General features: G+C 43.5%; 1 protein-coding gene across 2 annotated transcripts in view; it reads right to left on the bottom strand.

The window, feature by feature from the left end:
• Positions 1-21,944, bottom strand: part of LOC119374479 (DNA mismatch repair protein Msh3) — a 39,739-nt gene that overhangs the window by 14,302 nt on the left and 3,493 nt on the right. The window contains exons 4-14 of one of the 2 annotated variants that reach the window (XM_037644585.2): positions 21,021-21,121; positions 19,643-19,809; positions 16,308-16,517; positions 15,061-15,255; positions 11,568-11,700; positions 10,488-10,675; positions 8,350-8,518; positions 5,888-5,952; positions 3,691-3,807; positions 3,008-3,115; positions 779-893 (exon numbers count right to left, since the gene is read on the bottom strand). In XM_037644585.2, the coding sequence (XP_037500513.1) occupies positions 779-893; positions 3,008-3,115; positions 3,691-3,807; positions 5,888-5,952; positions 8,350-8,518; positions 10,488-10,675; positions 11,568-11,700; positions 15,061-15,255; positions 16,308-16,517; positions 19,643-19,809; positions 21,021-21,121 (1,568 nt within the window). The remainder of the gene's footprint in view (positions 1-778; positions 894-3,007; positions 3,116-3,690; positions 3,808-5,887; positions 5,953-8,349; positions 8,519-10,487; positions 10,676-11,567; positions 11,701-15,060; positions 15,256-16,307; positions 16,518-19,642; positions 19,810-21,020; positions 21,122-21,944) is intronic. The other variant, XM_049410822.1, reaches the window with a different exon arrangement.

Genomic DNA, 21,944 nt, shown 5'->3' with positions numbered 1-21,944 from the left:
AAACCAGCTCGCCATTGCCGCGCCCGTGTGCGGTCAAGAACTAAGTGCGCATCACGAACCCTTTCATGATAAATGCGTGCATACGATACAGCAACAGTAAAGTGACGGTGTCAGTTTAGTTGGCGATGTACTGCACACAACTAGAAACGATCGGCTTGATACGGCAGCAAATGCTGCGTGTCAGCGGCGATGTGTGTGCGCATATGCGCACACGCATCGGGGAATGCCGGACGAGTCGTCCGCTCTTCCGCCACAGTCTTTGTGTTCCGCGTCATCGTTTAGAAACGCTTCATGCGAGATAGCCATAATCTATTCCGCGCTTTGCTGTTATCAGCGGCGCTCATCACGAGATGTAAAAGTGGCGGTTGGCACGTACGTAGTTAAGCGGGGTTCGCGGCAGGTACCGAATGTATTTGCGAGAGCCTGGGCGCGCACTGAAATGCCTGATAATTGTACTGGGAGGCATTAAAGCTATTTCGGACGTGGCTGTGGCGATTTGACCACTTAAGCGGAATAAAAAAGCATGAATTTGTTTTTTCGGACTGCCCGATTTTTTGGACGATTTCGCGGTCCCTAGGGAGTCCGAAAAATCGGCAGTTGACTGTATATACGTAAAGCAGAGAATGTTACACATATAAAGAGGAAAGACACACTACATTCAAAACAGCAGTTTCTCGTACATCGCAATACTGCTGCGAGAGTTGCCCTTGGAAATATACCGTGTGCACCCGAATACAAAGCCAGCTAGCTTGATCATGCAACGCTGCGGTCCGCTTACATTGAGGTCAGTGTCGTTGCTCACGTACTGCTGCTGCGCGCAACTCAGCTCCAGCACTGGATGCCTTCCCTGGACAATCCGGATCGTGGCCGGGTCTTTAGGCAGCATCTGCGGCCTGCAACGGTGTTCGGATTTGCAGATTAAGAACAGTGTGGGTGCTGCTGCCAACCATGAAAATGTTGCCTCTATAGGATAGATGATATTGTGTGTGCTGTGGCAGCATAAAGAATGGGCATTTGAATTCATCATCATCAGCCTGACTAAGCCCAATGCAGGGCAAAAGCCTCTCCCATGTTCCGCCAATCAACCCGGTCCTGTGCTTGCTGCTGCCACGTTATACCCGCAAACTTCTTAATCTCATATGCCCACCTAACTTTCTGTCTCCCCCCCGTGCGTTTGCCTTCTCTTGGAATCCGGTCAGCAGTTACTCTTAATGACGAGCGGTTATCTTGCTTACGCGCTACATGTCCTGCCTATGTCCATTTCTTGTTCCTGACCTTTACACCCGTTCGTTCCCTGACCCACTCTGCTCTCTTCTTGTCCCTTAAAGGCCAAATTCCAGCGATTTTTTCGCCATGTCAAAGTAATGGTGCTTTTATGTTCCTGAGACGCTCCTGTTACGGGCCCGATAGCAGAAATACTAGGCAAATTGGAGAATAATTTTAAATAAGCAAAAAAGCGCAACACCGAAACCGAAACCCAAGAGTGTACTGTCTAAGCGTAGACGTTGTTACGAACGAACCGGAAGTCGTGCAAGGCATGCCGGTCATGCCGGCGCGGAGTATGACAACTGTGACAGCCGGGACGAGCAGGCGCGCAGTGGAGAGGTGAGCACGCCACGCATCAACTGTAATGTCTGCGACTGACAGTCTGATACTGACAGTGTCTCGGCCAGCACAGCAGACGCTCGCTGTAGCGGCCAAAGTTAGCGGTGCCCTCGGCTGCGTCACTTCCGCCGCCTTCCCAATACTAACGTCACAGACGCAATGTTGCCAATAATTGTGGGAAGCCAGGAGGGCGTTTGCAGACAATCTTTAAAATTCATTTGCAAACAATCTGCGCATGTCTCGAGCCTGTAATTTGGCATAAATGACGGAAACGTGCAAAGGAATGTACCCAGCGAATTTCATTGAGATCCATCGACCTCGAAAAATCGCCAGAGTTGGCAATTAAGGTAACACCTATCATTTTCCTTTCCATTGCTCGCTGCGTCGCCCTCACTTCAAGTTAAACCCTTTTTGTAAGCCTCCAGGTTTCCGCTCCCTAGGTAAGTACCAGTGAAATGCAGCTGTTATATACCTTCCTCTTGAGTGATAAAGGCAAACTACCATTCATGATCTGAGAGTGCTTGCCGAATGTGCTCCATCCCATCCTTATTCTCCCAGTTACTTCGATCTCATGGTTAAGTTCCGCGGTTAGTACCTGTCCCAAGTAGATGTATTCCTTTACAAATTCCAGTGCCTCGCTACGTATCGCAAAGCACTGTTCTCTTCCGAGACTGTTGCACATTACTTTAGTTTTCTGCATATTAATTTTCAGACCTACCGTTCTGCTTTCCTTGTCCAATTCAGTAATCATGAGTTGCAATTCGTCCCTTGAGTTACTCATCAATGAAATGTCATCAGGGAATCACAGGTTACTAAGGCACTCTCCATTAACTCGTATCCCTAACTCTTCCCAATCTAGGGCCCTGAAAACTTCCTGTAAGCACGCAGTGAATAGTATTGGGGAGATCGTGGCTCCCTGCATTACACCCTTCTTTATTGGGATTTTGTCACTTTCTTTATGGAAGACTATGGTGGCTGTGAAGCTGCTGTAGATTTCTTCCAGTATGTTGTTATATGGTTCATTGATGCCCTGATTCTGCAGTGCCTGCATTACTGCTGATATCTTGACCAAATCAAATGCCTTCTCATAATCTATGAAGGCTATATATAAGGGTTGGTTATAATCCACGCATTTCTCTATCACCTGATTCATAGTGTGAATGCGGTTTATTGTCGAGTAGCCTGTGCGAAATCCTGCTTGGTCCTTTGGTTGATTGAATTCTATGTTGTCTTGATTCCATTAAGTACTATCTTTGTAAACAGCTCGTAGACAATGGACAGTAAGCTGATTGGCCTGTAATTTTTCAAGTCCTTGACGTCCCCTTTCTTATGGATTAAGATGATATTAGCATTCTTCCAAGCTTCTGGTACCCTCACTGTAAAGGGTGCTTGTGAGTCTGACCTGCAGTATCCAGCTTGGGAAGCAGTTTCGGCCAGCGACAGGAAGCAGTCCACAGTGGCTATGCTCTTCACCGCCTGTTGGTAGTCCGTGTACCTCGTACTCAGCTTCCTGCATTGACAGTTATGAGTCCTAACGTCACATCTCTCTCATGGGCAGACGTTAGTTTCCATAAAAAAAAAACCTAAAAGTTGGTTACCCCTGAATGCTGTAAACTTAGACTGAGACGATAATGCATAAAAAAGATAAGTCGGTGCCAGAGTCTGACACGGTCATGAAATCACGAAGCAATGCGTTTCACAAATACAAATGCAAAGTATGCATGAAACCAGCGACAGTCTCATGAAGTCACTCGACACAAGAAGAACACATAGAAAATTAACTATTTGTTTTTAATGCTGGATTGCCCAATCCGTGAGGAAAAGGTGGTAAATGAAAGTGAACAAAGAGACAAATCGCAAGCAGTAGAATCGATGCTTATATTTTGCACATTGCATGTAATTAAGACGCCTTCACGTCTGATTCCTCTTTTGTTCTGTTTAATATTTCTATGCTTTAAATTAAAAGAACAATACACTTTTGCCACACTTTTCTCTGGGCACTTAGCTTTTTGTAGTTGTAACAAACAAAAATCTATCTTCTCATTACATATACACATCATGCAGTATGAAATGCAAGATTCTTACTCAAGGAAAGAAAGCCAAGACTTGCGGCTTTGCATAAGTGCTACTTCCTTGGCAACGCAGAGGTCCTTGTAGAGAGACTCGACCACAGGTGGCCGGAACCGGCTCACGGTCTTTGTCCTAAATGAAATTACAGTCAAACGAAACAGTAAAGAACTACTGCAGTAAATTAGAGTAACTAGGGCAAATGGTACACAGTAGAACATCGCTTGTACATTCCTCACTTATACGTTTTGCCAGATATTCTCTGGAGCTTGGTCCCAGCAAAGGATCTACATGTATAACAATCTCCCATTTCACACATTGTTGCCGTAATGTTCCATCAGGGAGTTTTGCGATGTGGACTGCAACAAGGCCATTCAAGCGCTCAAGAGCAGTGCATCCAGTTCTGGCAGAGGTGCAAAAGGAAAGTCAGACATCCACCAGTGACTTCTTTCAAGCCATAAACTGATGAATAAGTTCTTCTGAAATAGAGCTGTGTGCACTTAATCTGTTTTATTATTTAGCAGCACACCTTCCAGATTTCTAAAGCACGTTCGCGTTATATGCTTCCCGGCTAGAGCGTCTTTCTTTTCCATGGTGCTGTGAAAAACGTATTAGAGGAGTTCTACTGTATATCTTTAGATGAACATTAACAGCCCAAATGACAAGGAACCATGAAAGAAGACTAGGCAAGCGCAGTTTTTATAAATTAAATGGTTATAACACACAACAGAGCCTTACGTATTGTCGAGAACCAGGAGACATGTATAAATTATGAACAAGAATTGCAGTGAAAAACCAGAAGCACGGCACAGAGCAAGGCTCCAGAAACAAAATTTTTTAACGTTAGGTTATCAGGTCCCTCAACTTCTGATCGGTGGCATTACTTCATGGCAATCTGCAGCACACTGCCATAAACCAAACAATACATTTTCTCAGACAAAAACTAGCACTTGAAGTTGTAGCGCATCAAACAATGTTTGATAGGCTTGTGTGAATATTCGAGCACTTCGAATATTCGAATTAATATTACAGTATTCGAATTCGCTTCAATATGAACTTAAATTATTCTAAATTTTGTCGAAATGAGCGAATAGACATAAATAAACCGCATGCAGCCCCCTGAAAAGGTAGTTTGACTGCAGTGAAGGGGTGCTGTACCGTGAGAAATCCGCATTGCCACGAAGCCCCACTTCAAGGTTAAATGAACATTTTACCCTCACATTGCTTCATCATTTTTTAAATTTAAAAGCTTGTTATACCGGCTTATATGCTCTAACTACAGTAAATTTTAAAAAATAACACATTTTACAGGTTATCACTTGCATTATACCGAAAGTCAAATCCTGCTAATATTCAAAGTTGCTTTCACTTCCCTTTGAGCCAAAAAGAATTATATTTGCACGTGCCTTGTTTCAATTTTAAAAAATATTGTGCAGGGTAGCTGGGTCATAACAAATATGTTCATTTTTTTTATAGTATGTGATATATACTATTCGAATTCTATTCGAAATTATTCGACCAAATTACCATTTGCTTTGAATTCACTTGAAACCTAAAATTTACTCTTTGCACAACCAAAATGTGTGAATGTACATGGATACAAAACGGACTGTTGGATATAATGACGTAAATCTGAGACATTTTTTTACTAATGCCATCAGCATAGAATGATTACATGCTGACAAGATGTATTGGATGTAATGCAGTAAGTCTCAAATATGTATTCCCTCCCGATACTATCAGCATAAAACAAATACATGCTTGTAAGATCTTTCTGTAGGGTACAATTTTGTTATAACATAAAGTGGCCAAGCAATTTGCATATCTTCAAATTCCTCAAATTGTGGCCAAGCAATTTGCATATCTTCAAATTCCTCAAATTTCTTAGACATGTAAAGTGCACAAAAGCAAGCGACTAAACCAGCCAATGAAGGTAGTGTCAGTGTGTGGAAAGCAGTGCGATTCCAACTCAGGTAATGAAACCATGCTAAGATACCTGCTTCAAAATGTAACTTCAACACTTTTTAATTCCATGCATTACAGTAAACACATTTTATACCAGAGTTCGATGTATCCCATGTGATTTGTGGTTAGGATTAACGGACATTCGTTTAGCAGGCACAGCACAATTTCATTTGTCTTTGCAGATAAAAGAAACATTTCTATGTTAGACATGCATCTCTATGAGTCTCAAACCATACAAGAGGATACGTACGAACTTATTTTGAACCAGTCCCGAGGCAGCATGGAAGTTTTCTGGACAGGAACTTCAACAAGGTACTGAAAATAACACGCAAAACGAGAGGGTCTGCCAAGTTATATGCACGACATATCAAGTGGCAGCTATATTAAATTTCGAATACTACCGCCAAGTCCGTGAAGCTTGTGCAACAAGTTCTGCTACAACATTTACACTAACATGATGAGATAACTGCACATCGACACATCTTATCACAGTAGATGTGCAACACTTCTTGCCCACAATAAAGCAAACATGCCCAATCACTTCCACGAACATTTGACGTTGCATGGTGGTCTACGGTGCAATGACCCATTATGGCTGAAGAGTGCGAAGAAATGGTGTAATGTGAAAGAAATGGTGTGATTAGTGACAATGGGCAGGTGTTAAGTGGCTGTAAGGGGGCCTAAAATGATGCGTTGTAAAAGTGCGTTAGAAAATAAATATATATGTATTCAAATTATGACAATGAGAAAAGAGGCACGCAACTATTACAAGAAATGTACAGTGATTGAAATATCTGCGCAGTACTTAAGGGGGACATGGTACCTGGGGCTATCTTGTTCATTTTTTGACCAGATTCAATTAAAAAGCACAGATATATATGTATTTCTTTGTGCTGATTTTAAAAGTGCAGTATTTTTTCTTTGACTCAAATAATTATTGAGATAAATATTAACTACTATTATCTGGTGAGACAATACATAATAATAAACTGGGCAGAAAGTTATGTTTAATGCATGAGTGGAAACAGAACGAATAAGAATTGAACTGCTGCAAGCAGTTTTCAAATCCAACAACAATTAACAATTTAGCAGCCCATTGAAATTTAGTATTTACAGTACAGCTACTAACGATCAAGAACACAGGCAGTTTAAAAAATTATAGATGAAGAAAAGAAGGAATTCGCTTGCAGCATTTCAAGCTTTATGCATTTATCTTCAGAGAGCAAGAAACATTACAGCTGTAGCTATTCTAGAGCTTGAGCAATTGTCGCACCAAACAAGCAGGGTGAGTAAGAGCTTGTTTTGAGAAAATGCAAGAAAACAGATAAAGCTCATTTTGAACCACACGTAATAGAAGATATTGAAATATTTTTGTCAGATGATTAGTGTCCACCAGGGACATAACCTGCATGCCTACTGCTGCAGCACACGTCATTCAGAAGCAGCATATCGATATGAAAGCCCAATTTTTGTGCTGTTTCTTAAATCGAAATATAGCTTGTTTTGGTGATATAAATTGCTGTTGGGACTGAAATATCAATCCAAGATGTAAGAAACTTCGTCAGCCCTTGCGGCCATGCCTGTATGTTACAAAAATACTATATTCAGAAAATTGATTTTTTCCATGATTTTTCATCTCTAAGACCAGTGTGCCCCCTTAAGGGTAGCACTACTAGGCCCTACCGTTGCCCCAGAATCCTTTTTCTGAAAAACATTTGAGTCAAATACTGCACCAATACACACAGCACGGATCATGTAATGTTGCTTCAAACACAGCCTGCCCCTTTCTTTGCACGGTACTCACGGACTGAAATGTAAAAATTTAGGGCTACGTAATACACATACTTTTGTTTCCAGCGTCCACAGTTTGAGTCATATCAGCATAATTTTGACTCAAACACTTACATAAGAGTCAACATTGCCTTTAAGATACAGATTTTCAGTGACATGACATGGTTGTCATGAGCAATTGCTAATAGCAGTCATTATACTAAAAAAAAGATGATGTTGCATTTCATTATGCAAGTACTGCACATCTTGAAACTCTAGCAGCTCTTTGTGCTCACTGTGACGTATTTATAGACACAGTGGCTACTGCTCAGATTTCTTTACAGATCACGATGAAAGCATAAGGCATCAAGGTTACACATTTCAAAACCACCTGATCAGGCATGTGTTGCATTCAGATTTCATAGGATTTATTTATTTATTTATTTATTTACATATACTGTAAATTTAATTTAAGCGTGCAACAGGGCATTCTTTACTATCCACTGTGCCAAATACGGTTACTCCCCTTCCCTCTAAGACCCACGAGTTCTGCGCAAAGACGAGGAGCCTTTAGCGAAGAAAATTTTCTAAGTAGTATTCTCTGTGACGAACAAGTGTCCTTCTCGTGAAAGTGCCTTATTGATCGCCCTCTTCAACAAAGAGCTTAGCTTTTCCCCTGAGATTAACACTACCGGTTTTCCTCTCAAGGGTAATATTTATCTTCTCAACGCATGCGCATCAATCATCAATCACGCCTCCCCTTCCTCCTTTCTCAATTTCCAGGGTATATATATACTCGTACATGCGAATACCTTTTCTCTCGGCACTCAATGCTTGTCCTCGTGTTATTTCCGGTGTGCATTTCTCAGCGCTCTTTCACAACAAAGGGCATCTGAAGCAACTCTAAAACACTCAATCGCTCAGTAGGACCGTGATAGTTACCGGCAGTCCATTGACCATCTTGTAGTCAAATGTGGCAACTCCGAGTTGCACGGCAATATCCTTCCGGAGTGAAAGAAGCTTGTTCTCAATGTTCGAGACGTCTTTGTGGCACTTCAGAAGGTCGGGGTAGTCGGATAAGTCCTTGAAGAGTGTGGCCATGTCGTCGCGTCTGCAATGACACGACCGAGACCACTTTTACCTCATTTTCCCACGTATAACCCGCACAAAAAATAAAGAAGTGTCGGGGTGCAAGCTACATGCGGAATTCGGTGTGCAAGGTGGCCTCACGCCAATGTTTGACGGCCATACAAGGAAGGCAACTTTAAAGGGACACTAAAGAGAAACAATAAATTGGTTTAGATTGACAAAGTGTGCTCGGAGAACTCTTGTGTAGTTTATTTCACCACCATAGGTTTATTATTAGAGGAGAAAACTAAGTTCAAAGTTTCCTTTTTAAATTTCGCGCCGAACTTTGTAATTGGTGACGTAAAAGATTTCAAAGAGCATTTAGCGTATTTTGGCGCCATTGGCCTGACGAAATTTCCACAAACTCGTTATGTCAAGTCTCTGGCACCCTCAGAGGACAATGTACTTTGATTTAACCGATCAGGAACTACGTAGGCCCAAGCAGGCGCCGTCAAAAATATGTGACGTCACAGCAAATGGTGCGGGAATTCCAAGGTGGCGTCGCCACCTGTATTTTCTTTTTGCGCGTTTTCTCGCTTATTAAGCGTCTTCTCGCAGCAAGCATGGTGTTTTTGGCATCGTGGAAGACTACTTTACTAATGCGAGAAAAATCGTTTTGCTCTTTAGTGTCCCTTTAAGGCAATATGTGGGGATCTTTATGAAAGTTTTCCACGTGTTGTAGTTGATCGTGCAGGTTACGGTACATGCGGGTCAGCGTTACGTGCAAGAAAATTTGCTATTTTTTTGTCTAATTCGTTAAAGCGAACGTATAACTTCACTTTATTGTATAGTACTTTCGAGCACGGCAGCACTGCAGTCAAACCCCCTGCATAGCATCATGATTCACTACTTCTCATCAATTTCCGAAGCAACGCATTGGGTTATATGGCAATACACTTTTCAAAAGTGCACCGCTGTCGTCCACCCATTCATAGCATGGAGTTACAAAGGAAATCCGTACGGATTTTTCAGAAAGAAAGCTCCCTGGGTGAGGAAAAATTTCACCTAGTTCGGGATTCAAAGCCGGGACAGTCGCCTTTTGAGGGTGGTCGCTGTAGCAACTGAGCTAGCTAGAAGGCTGGTAAGAAACAGTGCAAGGGTCAATTATTAATAGAGCAGATGTGGTAGAGCCACCTACTCGGAAAGGCGTTGGTCCCGGGGTCGAATACCACATCGGTACAAATTTTTTCTCCAAGTGGGAAGCTTTCTTCCTGAAAACTCCGTATTTAAATCCATATGTAATTCGTATCTCATAAATCCGGACTATATATTACCGTCCATATGTAATTTGTCTTTAAGAAATCCATATGTACCATATTTACACGACTGTTGGTTGACCCATTTTATTGAAATTCCAAATGCGGGGTAGAGGGGTCAACTTACAATGGAAAATGAAACTAGCGCCTCCAGTAACAGCAGGAAAAATGGGAAATCAGACACACTGTGGTGTGGTTACATCATCACGTTTAATCTTTGGCTCTACTTGTGACGTTATCATTATTTCGCATGCTTGTTTAGATGAAAAAATTTTTTTTCCTTTCCAAATTTTTATCAAGCCATCGTTCGCTGTCAGGAGTGCCACTGCTGGTTGGAATTGCGGTTCTTCCATCCACAATCGATACTTCCATAAGAGCCATGCGTAACATTTTTTTAATTGTTGATCGCTCATGTAAATAAATTTCTGTTATGAAATAAGCCCTGATGTTCTTATTTCTGGGGGGCGGACCTACAGTTAAGTTGACTTACAATCATATAAGTACGGTAGTTCCATATGTAAATTCTTAGGTAATTCCTATCTAAGAAATCCGTATGTATTTCTTCTGCAAATTTGTGCTATAAACGCATCGATGACAAAGTTTCTTTTTCGCGAACCTTGCTCTACCTCGAGGGCTTTCAGGAAGTTTATTTGCCGCAACACATGTTTCTCAACGTACAAGAGTGCGCTTACATACTTGGCTGAACTGATGTCCAGGCAGTCGAGATGGCCTTCAACGTCTCTCAAGAGCCTCGCGACATTGACAAAGCAGTTTTTCAACGCGGTGCTCGTGATGCCGAGCGAAAAATTTGTGCAGAGCGCTGAAAAGAGACTTTGTGCCCGGGACAGAGAGGAGAGTATTTCCACGAGGTCAGACGGCTTCACCTGCACAAAAGTGCGAGAAGGAGCGACGATGTCAATAACCTGTGCCAAGCAAAGTTACTACGATATCAACTCGTTGTCATAGCGACATGAAGTCTTTCATTGCCATGCAGCTACTGCATAAACTCATATAAGGGGGGGCACCCCGAGCTTAGTAGCCCAGAATTAAAAAAAAAAGCTTATGGCATATGGCAGCGCACACCAGGTGAAACGACGAACACGAAAACAAAAGGACAACACAAGCACTTTTCAGCGCTTGTGTTGTCCTGTTGTTTTTTTGCTCGTCATTTGACCTGGTGTGCGCTGCCATATGCTGTAATGGTCAACCAACTAGCCCACAAGTACATTTTGAACTAGAAAATAAAACAATTTCAACACAGAAGCAAGTGCTTTTTTTTCACCATAAAGCAAGTAGGCATGAAATGTTGAAAAGTCGCGACGAAAATACATTTTGCCAAACTATCTCCATGAATAATAAATCCTGAAAACCAATAGAAAATTCAGGATCGGTCCACCTTTAACCAAGCATTGATGTCATGTGATGACGTCATCATGTGAAATCACAGTGACGTCACAAATTTTGCCGTTTTGTGATGTCATGATGACATCATATTATGATGTCATCATGTGATGATGACTCATGTTGATGCCGACGCTGTAGGACGCCGACGGTCAGTTTGTGCATTTGATGAAGCATCTAAGGCTTCTGCCTTAATAAATCCATGAATAATACATCCTGGTAATCTATGCTTAATAAAGCAAGTCCCCAAACCATAAGCAAGTTATTTAACTTGTTGAAATGGAGATACTACTAATGTGGCCCTTGCAAGCATGTCCGCAAATTCTTGGTTTAAGAGTGCATTACAAGCTACTACTGGGTAAACTGGACGCTTGCCTTCTTGTGCAAAATCGCGCAAAGGCCGCGCTGAACGTCAGGCATTCTTGAGAGAAATTTTCTAAGTTCAGGGAGGCTGTTGGCTCCAAGGGAGAGTATGTTCGCAACAGCCTCCTGGCGTTCCTTGATCAACCTGCGTGGAAACAGAATGCTCTGAGCAATTCTTCCTTCAGTACAGCAACCATATCCCCCTTACTGTAAAATTCTGAGGAAGCGCCACCCCACTTTCTCAGAACGGCGTGGAAACCTGAAATTAGCAGTGAAATCAGAGGGGGCACTTGCTCATGTGGGCGGTGGGGGTGGGAGGGTTGATCAGAATTTTATGGCAGGTACAAATGGACTGTTGATGAATGTATCAAGTACTTTATTACAAGGTGCTGGACATCTCATAACAAGAAAGTTAAGCGGAGTTGTTTAGGACATCACATTGCTTTGCACATATCACAGCGAGCCACGATAATTACAGAATAATTGGGTATCTGTTTTTCATGCGGTTAATCACAATGTAGTCACAACAAACTCGAAGTGGTACACGAGCTATTGAACAACTGGTTCCAAGCATGCATTTTAAAAATTAAAGTGTTCTTTTGCCATCTGTCATATCAGTGCATGGTAGCATGGCATGGTAGTGGAGCATGTTAGGGTTCTCTGCGAATGCAGTCATTTTTAAATGTGCTAAAGGCATACAGTCAGATTAATGAACACATGAAGGGTGGAAACTTGGCCATGTTAGTAGGACATAATAGCAAATTTTAGAGCAGCGCAACCGACAAGGATTAGCGAAGAACACAACACAGCGCTGTGTGTGTCTTCTTCGTTAATTTTAGTCTGTTGCGTTGTTCTTGCATTTATTAATGAACACAACTTGAGTATGAAAGGGGTCGAATTCAACCAATACTGATTGCCCACTTCTTTTTTTTTTTTTTTTCCCCCACTGGTCGCATGTGACAACAACAAATCTTGCACACAAATGCGCACACGGTGCCTAATATTACAAGCCTGACACGATGAAGACATGTTAACCCCTTAAGTGCTTTATTTTTTTTTTTAATTTCCCATCCAAAAGTGCCTATTTTTTTTATTGCTGATTTCGAATCTGATTGTACTAAAAAGCAGCTTTTTGATGTTGAAAAAAATATTTGTACCTCATACTTAGTCAAATCAAAACACGGAATAACGCAAGGGGGCCTGTTGCAGCTCCTGCACCAAAATCGAGTTTCCTTTCTCAATTTTTCTCGTTTTCTCCTCGCTTCCGAGAGCAAACGAAGCACATTTGAAGAAACTGCTGAATATATTCTATAAGGTCATCTGGCAATGACAAGTTGAAAGTCTTGCCTGGAATGGCCAAGAATGGAAAGCGAGGAGGCTTCACAGGAGGATTGTCCGCATCAAGCAGGATCTACTGGCGAGCACTCGCGATTTTCGCTTCCGAGCTGTTTTCATCATCACCGGAGGAGATGCTCAATTCACCGCCTTCGCTGTCTCCACTTCCGGACACAAGATAAACATCTGTATCCGAATGATCATCACTCGAAGAAGATGACGAAAATGATAAGCCTCTTTTTCGTGTTGACGAGCCAGTTATGCATGGGTGACCGCCACCGCAAGCCATCTTTTCATACAAAAACCGCGCTCTTCCCGCAGGAGAAAAATAAATTGCCAAGTAAATGCTGCCATCTGGTGGATTACATGCAATCTAAGCTGTAGAAGAGCGCTTCTTGTCCTGAACGCTAGAGGGGAGTACCTATTCCGCTAGGACGAGCTCTGCTCGTCCAAAGCAGTTTGGGGACAGTTTGGGCAGAACGAGCTCTGCTCGTCCAAAGCAGTTAAGGGGTTAAAAAGGCCCTGCAACACTTTTTCAGCATGGCCAGAAAATGCTGCCGATTGGTAGTCGAGGCTCCTGAGAACACGCAAGCCAAACATTATAATGCGGCATGCAGCCTGGAATTTACCATCACTTCAGTCAGCTAGAAATCGTTCCCTGTTCTTTCTAGAAATTATGCCATACACCCAAATTCACGGCCACTGGCTTCTTTGAGCATCTGGGGCTGCATGGTTACCGAGGCCGCCGCAAGAGGCTGCCATGTGCGCGCGCGCTCGCGATCACACTGAAAGTAAGCCGCGCATTTGAAGAAAAAAATAAAAAGTGCTCAAGGTCATGACGCACGTGACGTAACTTCTTTCACCAGTGATATCCCTCCCTGCTTAACTTCCAGCGCGCTTGTTTGGACGAGAGAAGAGAGAAAGCAATTACAGAGACCAATCTACGTAACTCCGCTCGTACGTGACGGATTCTGAAAACTTTTGCAGCGTTCGATTCATGAGGTAATAAACTCCTTTAATAAAGCCACTTTGAGGGTTACTTAGAAAAGTGTTGCAGGGCCCCTTTAAAGAAGAAATAAACAGCACTGGCATGTTGGAAATGCTTGCCAAATGTTTTAGCACGTTACTTCCTATAGACGACCTCAGTAGGTCAAGAGACTCGAGACATTTCGCATTCCCAAGACCACGGACTAGCTGAGGTGATCTGTGGAATACTGTCATAATTTCCCTCATCAAGGATGATTTGATGACCATGCAAACATACTCCGTTTCATACAAAGGTGCAACGCTGTGGAAGCTATGCAAGAAGTTCGGTCAGTAAAATGTGCCAGTCCGCGCGTCTCACGCTTGGATTTCATCGTTCTAAGCATGGCCTCCGCGAATGGCTCTAGCTGCCCGCTACAGGAATTCAATGGGGCGGACACGATACGAAAACAGAGATGCTAAGCGATCAATCACACACTCATGGTAACCGTATAAATAGTGGGGTTTGTTTATTTCTATGACACAAAGCATCTTCATTTATTACTCAGTCCAGAACGAAAAAAGTATCGCATTAGGGGTGGTAAAATCATTCAACTATTTCTTGGTGTGAATGCATCTACATCAAGAAGTCTTGCTAGCTTTCATAACATTGCACCTGACTTACGAAATTCAGTATAGTCCTCTTTGTCGTGCACAGAATGTGCTACAAACAATAACCTTATCCCCTGCAATACTGCAAGGAAAACTAACAGCAAATCATGCAGAAAAGCCAAGTTTCCACAAACTAAAACAAAATTTTTTCTTTATGTTTTCCAATAAAAAGTATTGTGTTAAACACATTGGTCACCTAATATGCTGATTCCTAATATGCTGATTCCTAAACAGAGTACTCAGAAAAATCGGTAAGTTGGCAATGCTTTTTCAAAAATAACTGGAGATACAGGACTAAAACAGCTGTCAATGCAGCTCAGAGCATCAAACAATTAAAATAGCACCTCATGGTGAAAAAGCATGAATAACACGACAGGTGAAGGAACGATCAACTTAAAGTGCTTTGTGCAGTTCGTTCTCTCCCGTACCATCATTCACGGTTTTTGACCATAATGCGTATAACCCAACTGGTCCAGCTTGAAGACCCATGCAAAAACGTATACATATTTTTTTTTTTGTCAATCACGCTACTCACTCTAAGTCGGCCAATGGTTGACCAATCCATGAGAAAAGTAAGCGGCGACCAAAGGCTGTCAACGTATGGTCCAAGTGGCCAAACAGGCTGCCCTTTACAGATCCGTCCGTCGAGTTACGGAACACGTCCAACCTCCGCAGCGTCGCCGCCGTGAGATCCATTTTGCGACATCCACTAGACATGGGAGTAAAATTGCTGGAAAAAAGAGAAAGCAATTGAATCAGGTCCCAATATGGGCATGCACATAGACCAAATGCAAAACCTCCCACGATAGCTTTCCGTCCTTGAAACAACTGTTACATGCTGTGTAGCATTTCATGCACAAAAAACTCAATGGAAATCTCTTAAATGGAACTGCTGCTAAAATGGAACAACTGTTTCTAATATCATTGGTTTCGCACTCAAAGTCGGCAACCCTGCTGATCTCTCAGTTAACGAAACTTTTGTTAAATGGAACATATTTTGCTGCTTCCTTCAGGTTTTGCTTAACGAGAGTCTACTGTATTCGGCCAATGTGGAGGCGTTGGCTTGGCCAAGGCCGGGCTAGAAGGGGGACATAATGTGCATCACATCTGCCATCTAGTCCAGATGTCTAAACACGTGAAATGCTACACTGCGTGTAACAACTGTTGCAAGGACAGGATGCGTCGCCACTGTGCACGAATTTTTGCTATGCAGCAAAGCTGCCTTGTAATTTTTGCAACTCGTCCATTGCCAGCCACACTGCATAAGCGTGCACGCTGGATGCCTCTCAGGACACAAACGCTTTGTCGATACCGCAATTTTACTGAAGTACGACTTGCTGTGAAATTTAGCTACTTTCATCAAAGCTAACTTCTTCGGTCTTGTATTCTGAGTGTAGACTTCTGCTAACCCACCACTGTTATTGACAGCACTCTGTTATGTCATGGGAGAGTGAAATGCGGCATCTAGAAACATAATTGAAGTCGTGGGTAACCCTGACTTTGCTCACGTGTTGAAATTTCTTTCACAAATGACTTGGGTTTATACGCGTTGACTTTCATAATTCCTCTAGCTCTTTGTTGTTTGACATCCCAAGAATGGATCGATAGCAAATATGCCGACTCAAATAAAGTGTTGCAGATCCCCTTCGTATCTTACGCTTCCCCGACACCTGCTAGAATTTCATCTATTCAGAACATGTTCCCAACTTCGGTTATTTTTTCAATGAAGATCGTTTGATTGATGAGTAAGAAGCAAAGTTCTTGAGTTTGAGAATCACTTACTTCATGTCCCTGAGAATTTCCTCCAGTTTGAACGCTTTCAGGTATTCGAGGAGCGAGCCAACGCAGCAGATGATGACTGGCGGGATTGCTGTCAGCTGGGCAATGCTCGACGAATTCTTGTTGGCCGAGTAGAAGGCGGTCAGAGCGTCGAGGCTGGGAGACAGCTGGAAGTATTCCGGCGGGAGCCGCTCCACGCGGACCCCTTCACGACTGCAACAAAAAGCAGCAAGGAACGAAAACCAGTACTTGCAGCACACACCAGCATAGTAAAGAGGTTCAAACCAATGAAATTCTTAGTTTGTGTATATCTCTTTGCGACACAGCATCCTCATTTGAAGACGCGACTGACTTTTGCTGTTTCTGTGTAGTATTGGCAAGGAAGAGACCACAAATGCTGAGCTAATGGTAAATACCGTATTTTCGCGATTGTAAGCACCCCCCGATTCTAAGCACCCCCCCTGTCTTCGCTAGAAAAAATTGGGAAAAAAGTTTGCTTGCGAATCTAAGCACCCCTCCCTTTTTTTTCTGCGAGCATGGCGCAGCCGCCATGCGCGCTTTCTCGCCGCCAATCTCGGAAGCCATGTCTTGTGTTGCTACGTTCAGACAAGAGATGGCGGCACAGAAGTCGGCGGCGCTTGGTAAGTGCGGCAAGTCCGGACAGGTTGCGCTGGCATCGCGGGTGCGGAGTCGCGGACGGGCGTCGTGCCGGCGTGAGTTGCTTTGTCAGTTGTTCGTTTGATAGCCCTAACGGCAGTATGAGTGCGAAGAGGGCTTCCTACAACTTGAAGTTCAAGCGAGCTGCCATCGCGTTTGCCGAGGACAATGGCAACCACAGTGCTGCAGCGGAATTCGGCGTGGATCGAGCCTGCATCATCAGGTGGAGGAAGCAGCGGGACCAGATTTTTAAGGGCGCCGCGACTCGTAAAAAGTTCACGGGACCGCGCAAGGGCCGACATCCGCAGCGAAAGAAAGAGGGGCTTCGCTGTCACTGCCGATGCGATCCAGACGAAAGCGATCGAGATCGCGAAAAGAATGCAGATTCCTCGCGCGGTGTTTCGTGCCAGCCGCGGCTGGGTGGAGCGCATGATGAGGAGGAATGGGTTTTCTTTGAGGCGCCGGACAACCATATGCCAAAAGCTGCCCGGTGACTTTGAGGATAAACTCATTGCTTTTCAGCAGTACGTTATGGATCTTCGCAGACAAAACTGCTACGATCTCGGCCAGATCGGAAACGCCGATGAGACGCCAGTGTTCTTTGACATGCCGAGAGCAAGCACTGTCAATGAAGTAGGAGCCCGGGAAGTTAGGGTAAAGACGACAGGATACGAGAAGCAACGTGTCACGGTGATGCTGTGCATCACAGCCGACGGCCGCAAGCTTCCCCCCTACATAATCCTGAAAAGGAAAAATATGCCAAAAAATGAATCCTTCCCGAAAGATGTCATCGTCCGAGTGCAGGACAAAGGATGGATGACAGCTGAACTGATGGAGGACTGGATCCGAGTCGTGTGGCAGCGGCGCCCGGGTGCACTGCTTGGCGGACCTTCAGGCACGCGATCTATGCTTCTTTTAGATGCATTTCGCGGCCACCTTACCCCCGAGGTAAAGACCAAGCTGCAAAAGACCAACTGCGACTTGGTCGTCATTCCAGGGGGCATGACGCCAGTGCTACAACCCCTGGACGTCTCGGTCAACAAGCCGTTTAAGGCCCACCTTCGACAGGAGTATGAAGAGTGGGTCCGGAACCCCGACCGGCAAAAAACGCCAACGGGAAAGCTGCAGAAAGCGTCCCCATCAGCGATAGCTACGTGGATTTCGGACGCGTGGAAGAAGATCAAAGTTGACGTTGTCGTCAAATCGTTTAAGAAGTGTTCTATAACTAACAACTTAGACGGCACCGAAGACGATCTGCTGTGGGACACCGAGAGCGGCAGCTCAAATGGTGCGACGGACTCGAGTGGTGCAACGGACTCCAGCGGCAGTGAGAGTGACTGACCGCAGACACAAGTGGTGGGTTCACTGCCTGCACTTATTTTTAGCACTTATATTTTTTATTTTTACTGTTTTCGAAATAAAATGTGATTTCTCACACCCATCTCGTTGAAATATAGCCGCGAAAAAGGGTTGCGCCGTGCGGTCATTTTTTTCGATTTCTCGAATCTAAGCACCCCCCCTCACTTTTAGTATCGCGATCGTGAAAAAAAGGGGGTGCTTAGAATCGAGTAAATACGGTAGTAATGGCATTCTTGTTGCCTTAAAGGGCCCCTAAACCGCCCTGAGGTCGAAATTTAGTAGTGGTGTTGGAGCTGTGCACGAGCCTACAACAAACACGTACCCGAGAGAATTTTTCAAAGCGGTGCCGTAACAACGGAGTTACACGCGTTCCCAAAAGAGGGCCCCGCTCGTTACACATCCAAAACAGCCTCCACTTGTTTCGCTCTTTCCTTCGCTACGCTCTGTTTGTCGGCTCGCCTCTCCTCCTGCTCCTTCTCCCTGTGTGAGGAGGAAAAGCGGCGCGTGCATCCACCTGCGTGCAGACAAACAGGTTACTTTTGTGGATGACATGACCAGACGATAATGTTGACATCATGGCGAACCCCAAGGATTACCAAAAGGCCTGGAGAGGAGAAGGGATTGTTTTTTGGAATTTGTGAGGCACCCGCAGCTCGTAGCGCTGCTGTGTTTGGCATTGTTGATCGTGACGGCATTCTGACCTTGATGCACGCGTTCACTTGAAACGTTAAAAAATTATCGGAGGTGGTTTGGGGGCCCTCTAAGTTCCATTATATTACTTCTGGTTGAAGTATTTTGCTACACACAACCGCTTTGGTGAAGATGTTGGACGTTTTGGGAGAAATTTCACAATATTTTTTTTACCTTTTTGGGAATACTTGTTGCCCGCAAATATAACTATCGCGTGTAATTTGAGTGGGTCGTTGAATTCAGTTTATGAAGAAATGTCGCACAAATCACTGCCCGATAACAGGATAATTATTTCTGTTGTAACTACAATTAATTGCTGTAGTATACACTGCAATTTATCTAACACTTAAGCTTGCTTTTAATGTTGTCTTCAGAACCTTGGCATCAAATTATGCATATTTCATGCATTTATAGACAGTAAATCATAATGCATGTCACAAAGGGACATACAAATGCAAACACACGCATATTACACATACTGAGGCATACCTAATTGCATACACCACAAAAGTGCATAAGTGGATTACCAGAGTGCTTTGACCATATGGAACGGCAGGCATCTCCATGTTCACAGTTTCACTGTCGTAAACCTTGGAACTGTGCACTCAATCTTAAACCCAGTTTCTGCTTACCTCGAGCTAGTAAAGTTGCACACCGTCTTCTCCAACATGGAGTGGCACTTCTCGGATAAAACAATCTCGACTGGCTGAAGACTTTCGAGCCTCTGTTCCAGTTCACAGGAAGACGCGCTCTCCTCGAATGTGTCGTAAAGAACAGCTCCCGTGGTCGGCTGGGCTGCCTGCAACCACACGCGTTTGGCCGAGGACGAAAGCGAAGGTCTTGGAGCAAGTGCAAATGTGGCATGAAAAACAAGGAGCCTCTCGTGTTCTGTTTCGCTAATTATGGAACATGAAATAAGGACATGGGGAAGACACAGGAGTGCCCACCTGTCATTCGCCTGTGGCTTTTTGTTTGTGGCACGAGTACTGAGTGAAACATAATGGCATAAATGGAAATTATATAATTAGTAGAAATTAGTATAAAAAGCAATTAGTATACACCCTTCAGCAAACAGGTATGAAACTGATGCTTGTGGATCAAGTAAAGAGTTATATTTTAAGGGAAAAGCCTTTGAAGCTTCATCAAACAACAAAACTGACCATCGGCTGCAGCAGCGGCGTGACCAAGAACAATGCAAACAGACACGTGATCAGAGATTACAACTTGATGTCGTCCTCATGTGACATCATGAAGTCACAGATTGCCAAAACTTGTGACGTCATGTGATGACGTCATCAAACGATATCAACGCATAGTCAAAAGAGCGGCAATCCCGGAAGCAGTGCAATACCAGATGAGGTGTAGAAACCCTGTAATATGCTTCTGATCCTGGAAGCAATATAAAACCATGTTTGGTGCAGACAGCTTTCGGGGGAGGGCGGGGTGAGAATTAATACATTGACTGAGAAGAAAAAGAACAGGATGGCTCCCACTTGCTCACAGCGTTACAAACACAGTAAGTGCAAGTGCCTTCTCGCTTCCTCTTTTTTTATCTCCTTTTCTCTCTCTCTCCGTCTTGCTCTGTTTTTTCTACCTCTTTTTTGTGTCTGTTTGTATCTCGTTCTCTCTCTATTTCTTTCTCTGTCTTTCTTCCCTTTCTTTCTCTTTCTTTGTACTTGTTCTCTCAGGCATCAGAGTTATTGCAGGACAAATCGGCGCACGTATCCTGGGAGCAAAGCAGGAGATGAAGAAGCGGAGAGCATGCGCCGGTTCATGACGACAATAACTTTTGTTCGTAACTAACGGACTTTCTCAGAGCATAAACAGCTCCGCTATTAAAATAAACAGCTGCGCAAAGGAAAAAGAGGACAAGATGAGACAGTAGCACTAGTCCAATGTTCTTGTCTGGTTTCTTTTGCTCTCTCATTCTTTCCTTCTCGCGTGAGCTGACTTGGCCACCAACTAGAGCAAGAATGAGTATTTTTTAAAAGGTAGAGCAACTGTACACACCACGACCCCGACGAGTATGTGATCTGGAGTCGCACAGTCGGCTTCGCATATGGATACCAAGTAGCCTCCCTTGCTTGAGTCTTCGCATCCGGTTGAGAGTTCTGGCGAGCAAGCATGAAAAAATAAATAAGAATGAAACCAAAACAGCAACAACGCTGGCAAGATCTATATCACATTTGAAAACTTTTTTTTTTTTCCCGCATATAGTTTAACAACAAGAACCTGAATAAAATGCGTGCTGATGCACTCCACATTTCGAGCAACAAACTGAGTGAAGCGGGATTCGTGAACCACGAACCGAGGAACAAGATATGTTGCAGTAAATAGGAGATGTGGACAATAACTACTAAAGAAATTACAACAATGAGTCAGGAATGTAACAACTGGTTAATAGAAGGTTTCAAAGCTCTCCTGGGTATAGAAGCTGGCCAGCTCTATCATGTTTACTAAAACACCAGCAGCTTATTCCAAAAACTTTTCATGCAGGTGCATGTAGGAACATTTTCTAAGCATGCCAGAAACAATCAACGTGCCAGGTGATACAGTCAAACCCGTATATATTGAACCCACATACAACAAATTATTGTGTATATTGAAAAGTTTTAAAATACACTAGAATATATTTTCGAAATATAACATATTTTATATATCGAATTACCTATATATAGAACTTTTTCTTGATCCCCTTCAGATTTAATATATCCGTGTTCGCCAGTACCACCAGCAGCGCAAATGTTTCTAGAAGGGTTGTACGATTATGGCAATGAAATGCACTACCAAGCATAAGCCATATAACCACATTAGGTGCAAATTATGATGGGCTGTCTATGAGTCAAATTTCCACAACTTTATTTGAAGCACTGGACCCTCTACTGCAAGAAAAACAAGGCAATAATGTGTTGAGTTGTGCATTTTCTAAGCAGT

This window comes from Rhipicephalus sanguineus, chromosome 11 (assembly GCF_013339695.2).
Source record: "Rhipicephalus sanguineus isolate Rsan-2018 chromosome 11, BIME_Rsan_1.4, whole genome shotgun sequence".
NCBI lineage: Eukaryota > Metazoa > Arthropoda > Arachnida > Ixodida > Ixodidae > Rhipicephalus > Rhipicephalus sanguineus.
Note: the sequence above shows the minus strand (reverse complement) of the source record. Positions and strands in the feature narration are given on the sequence as shown.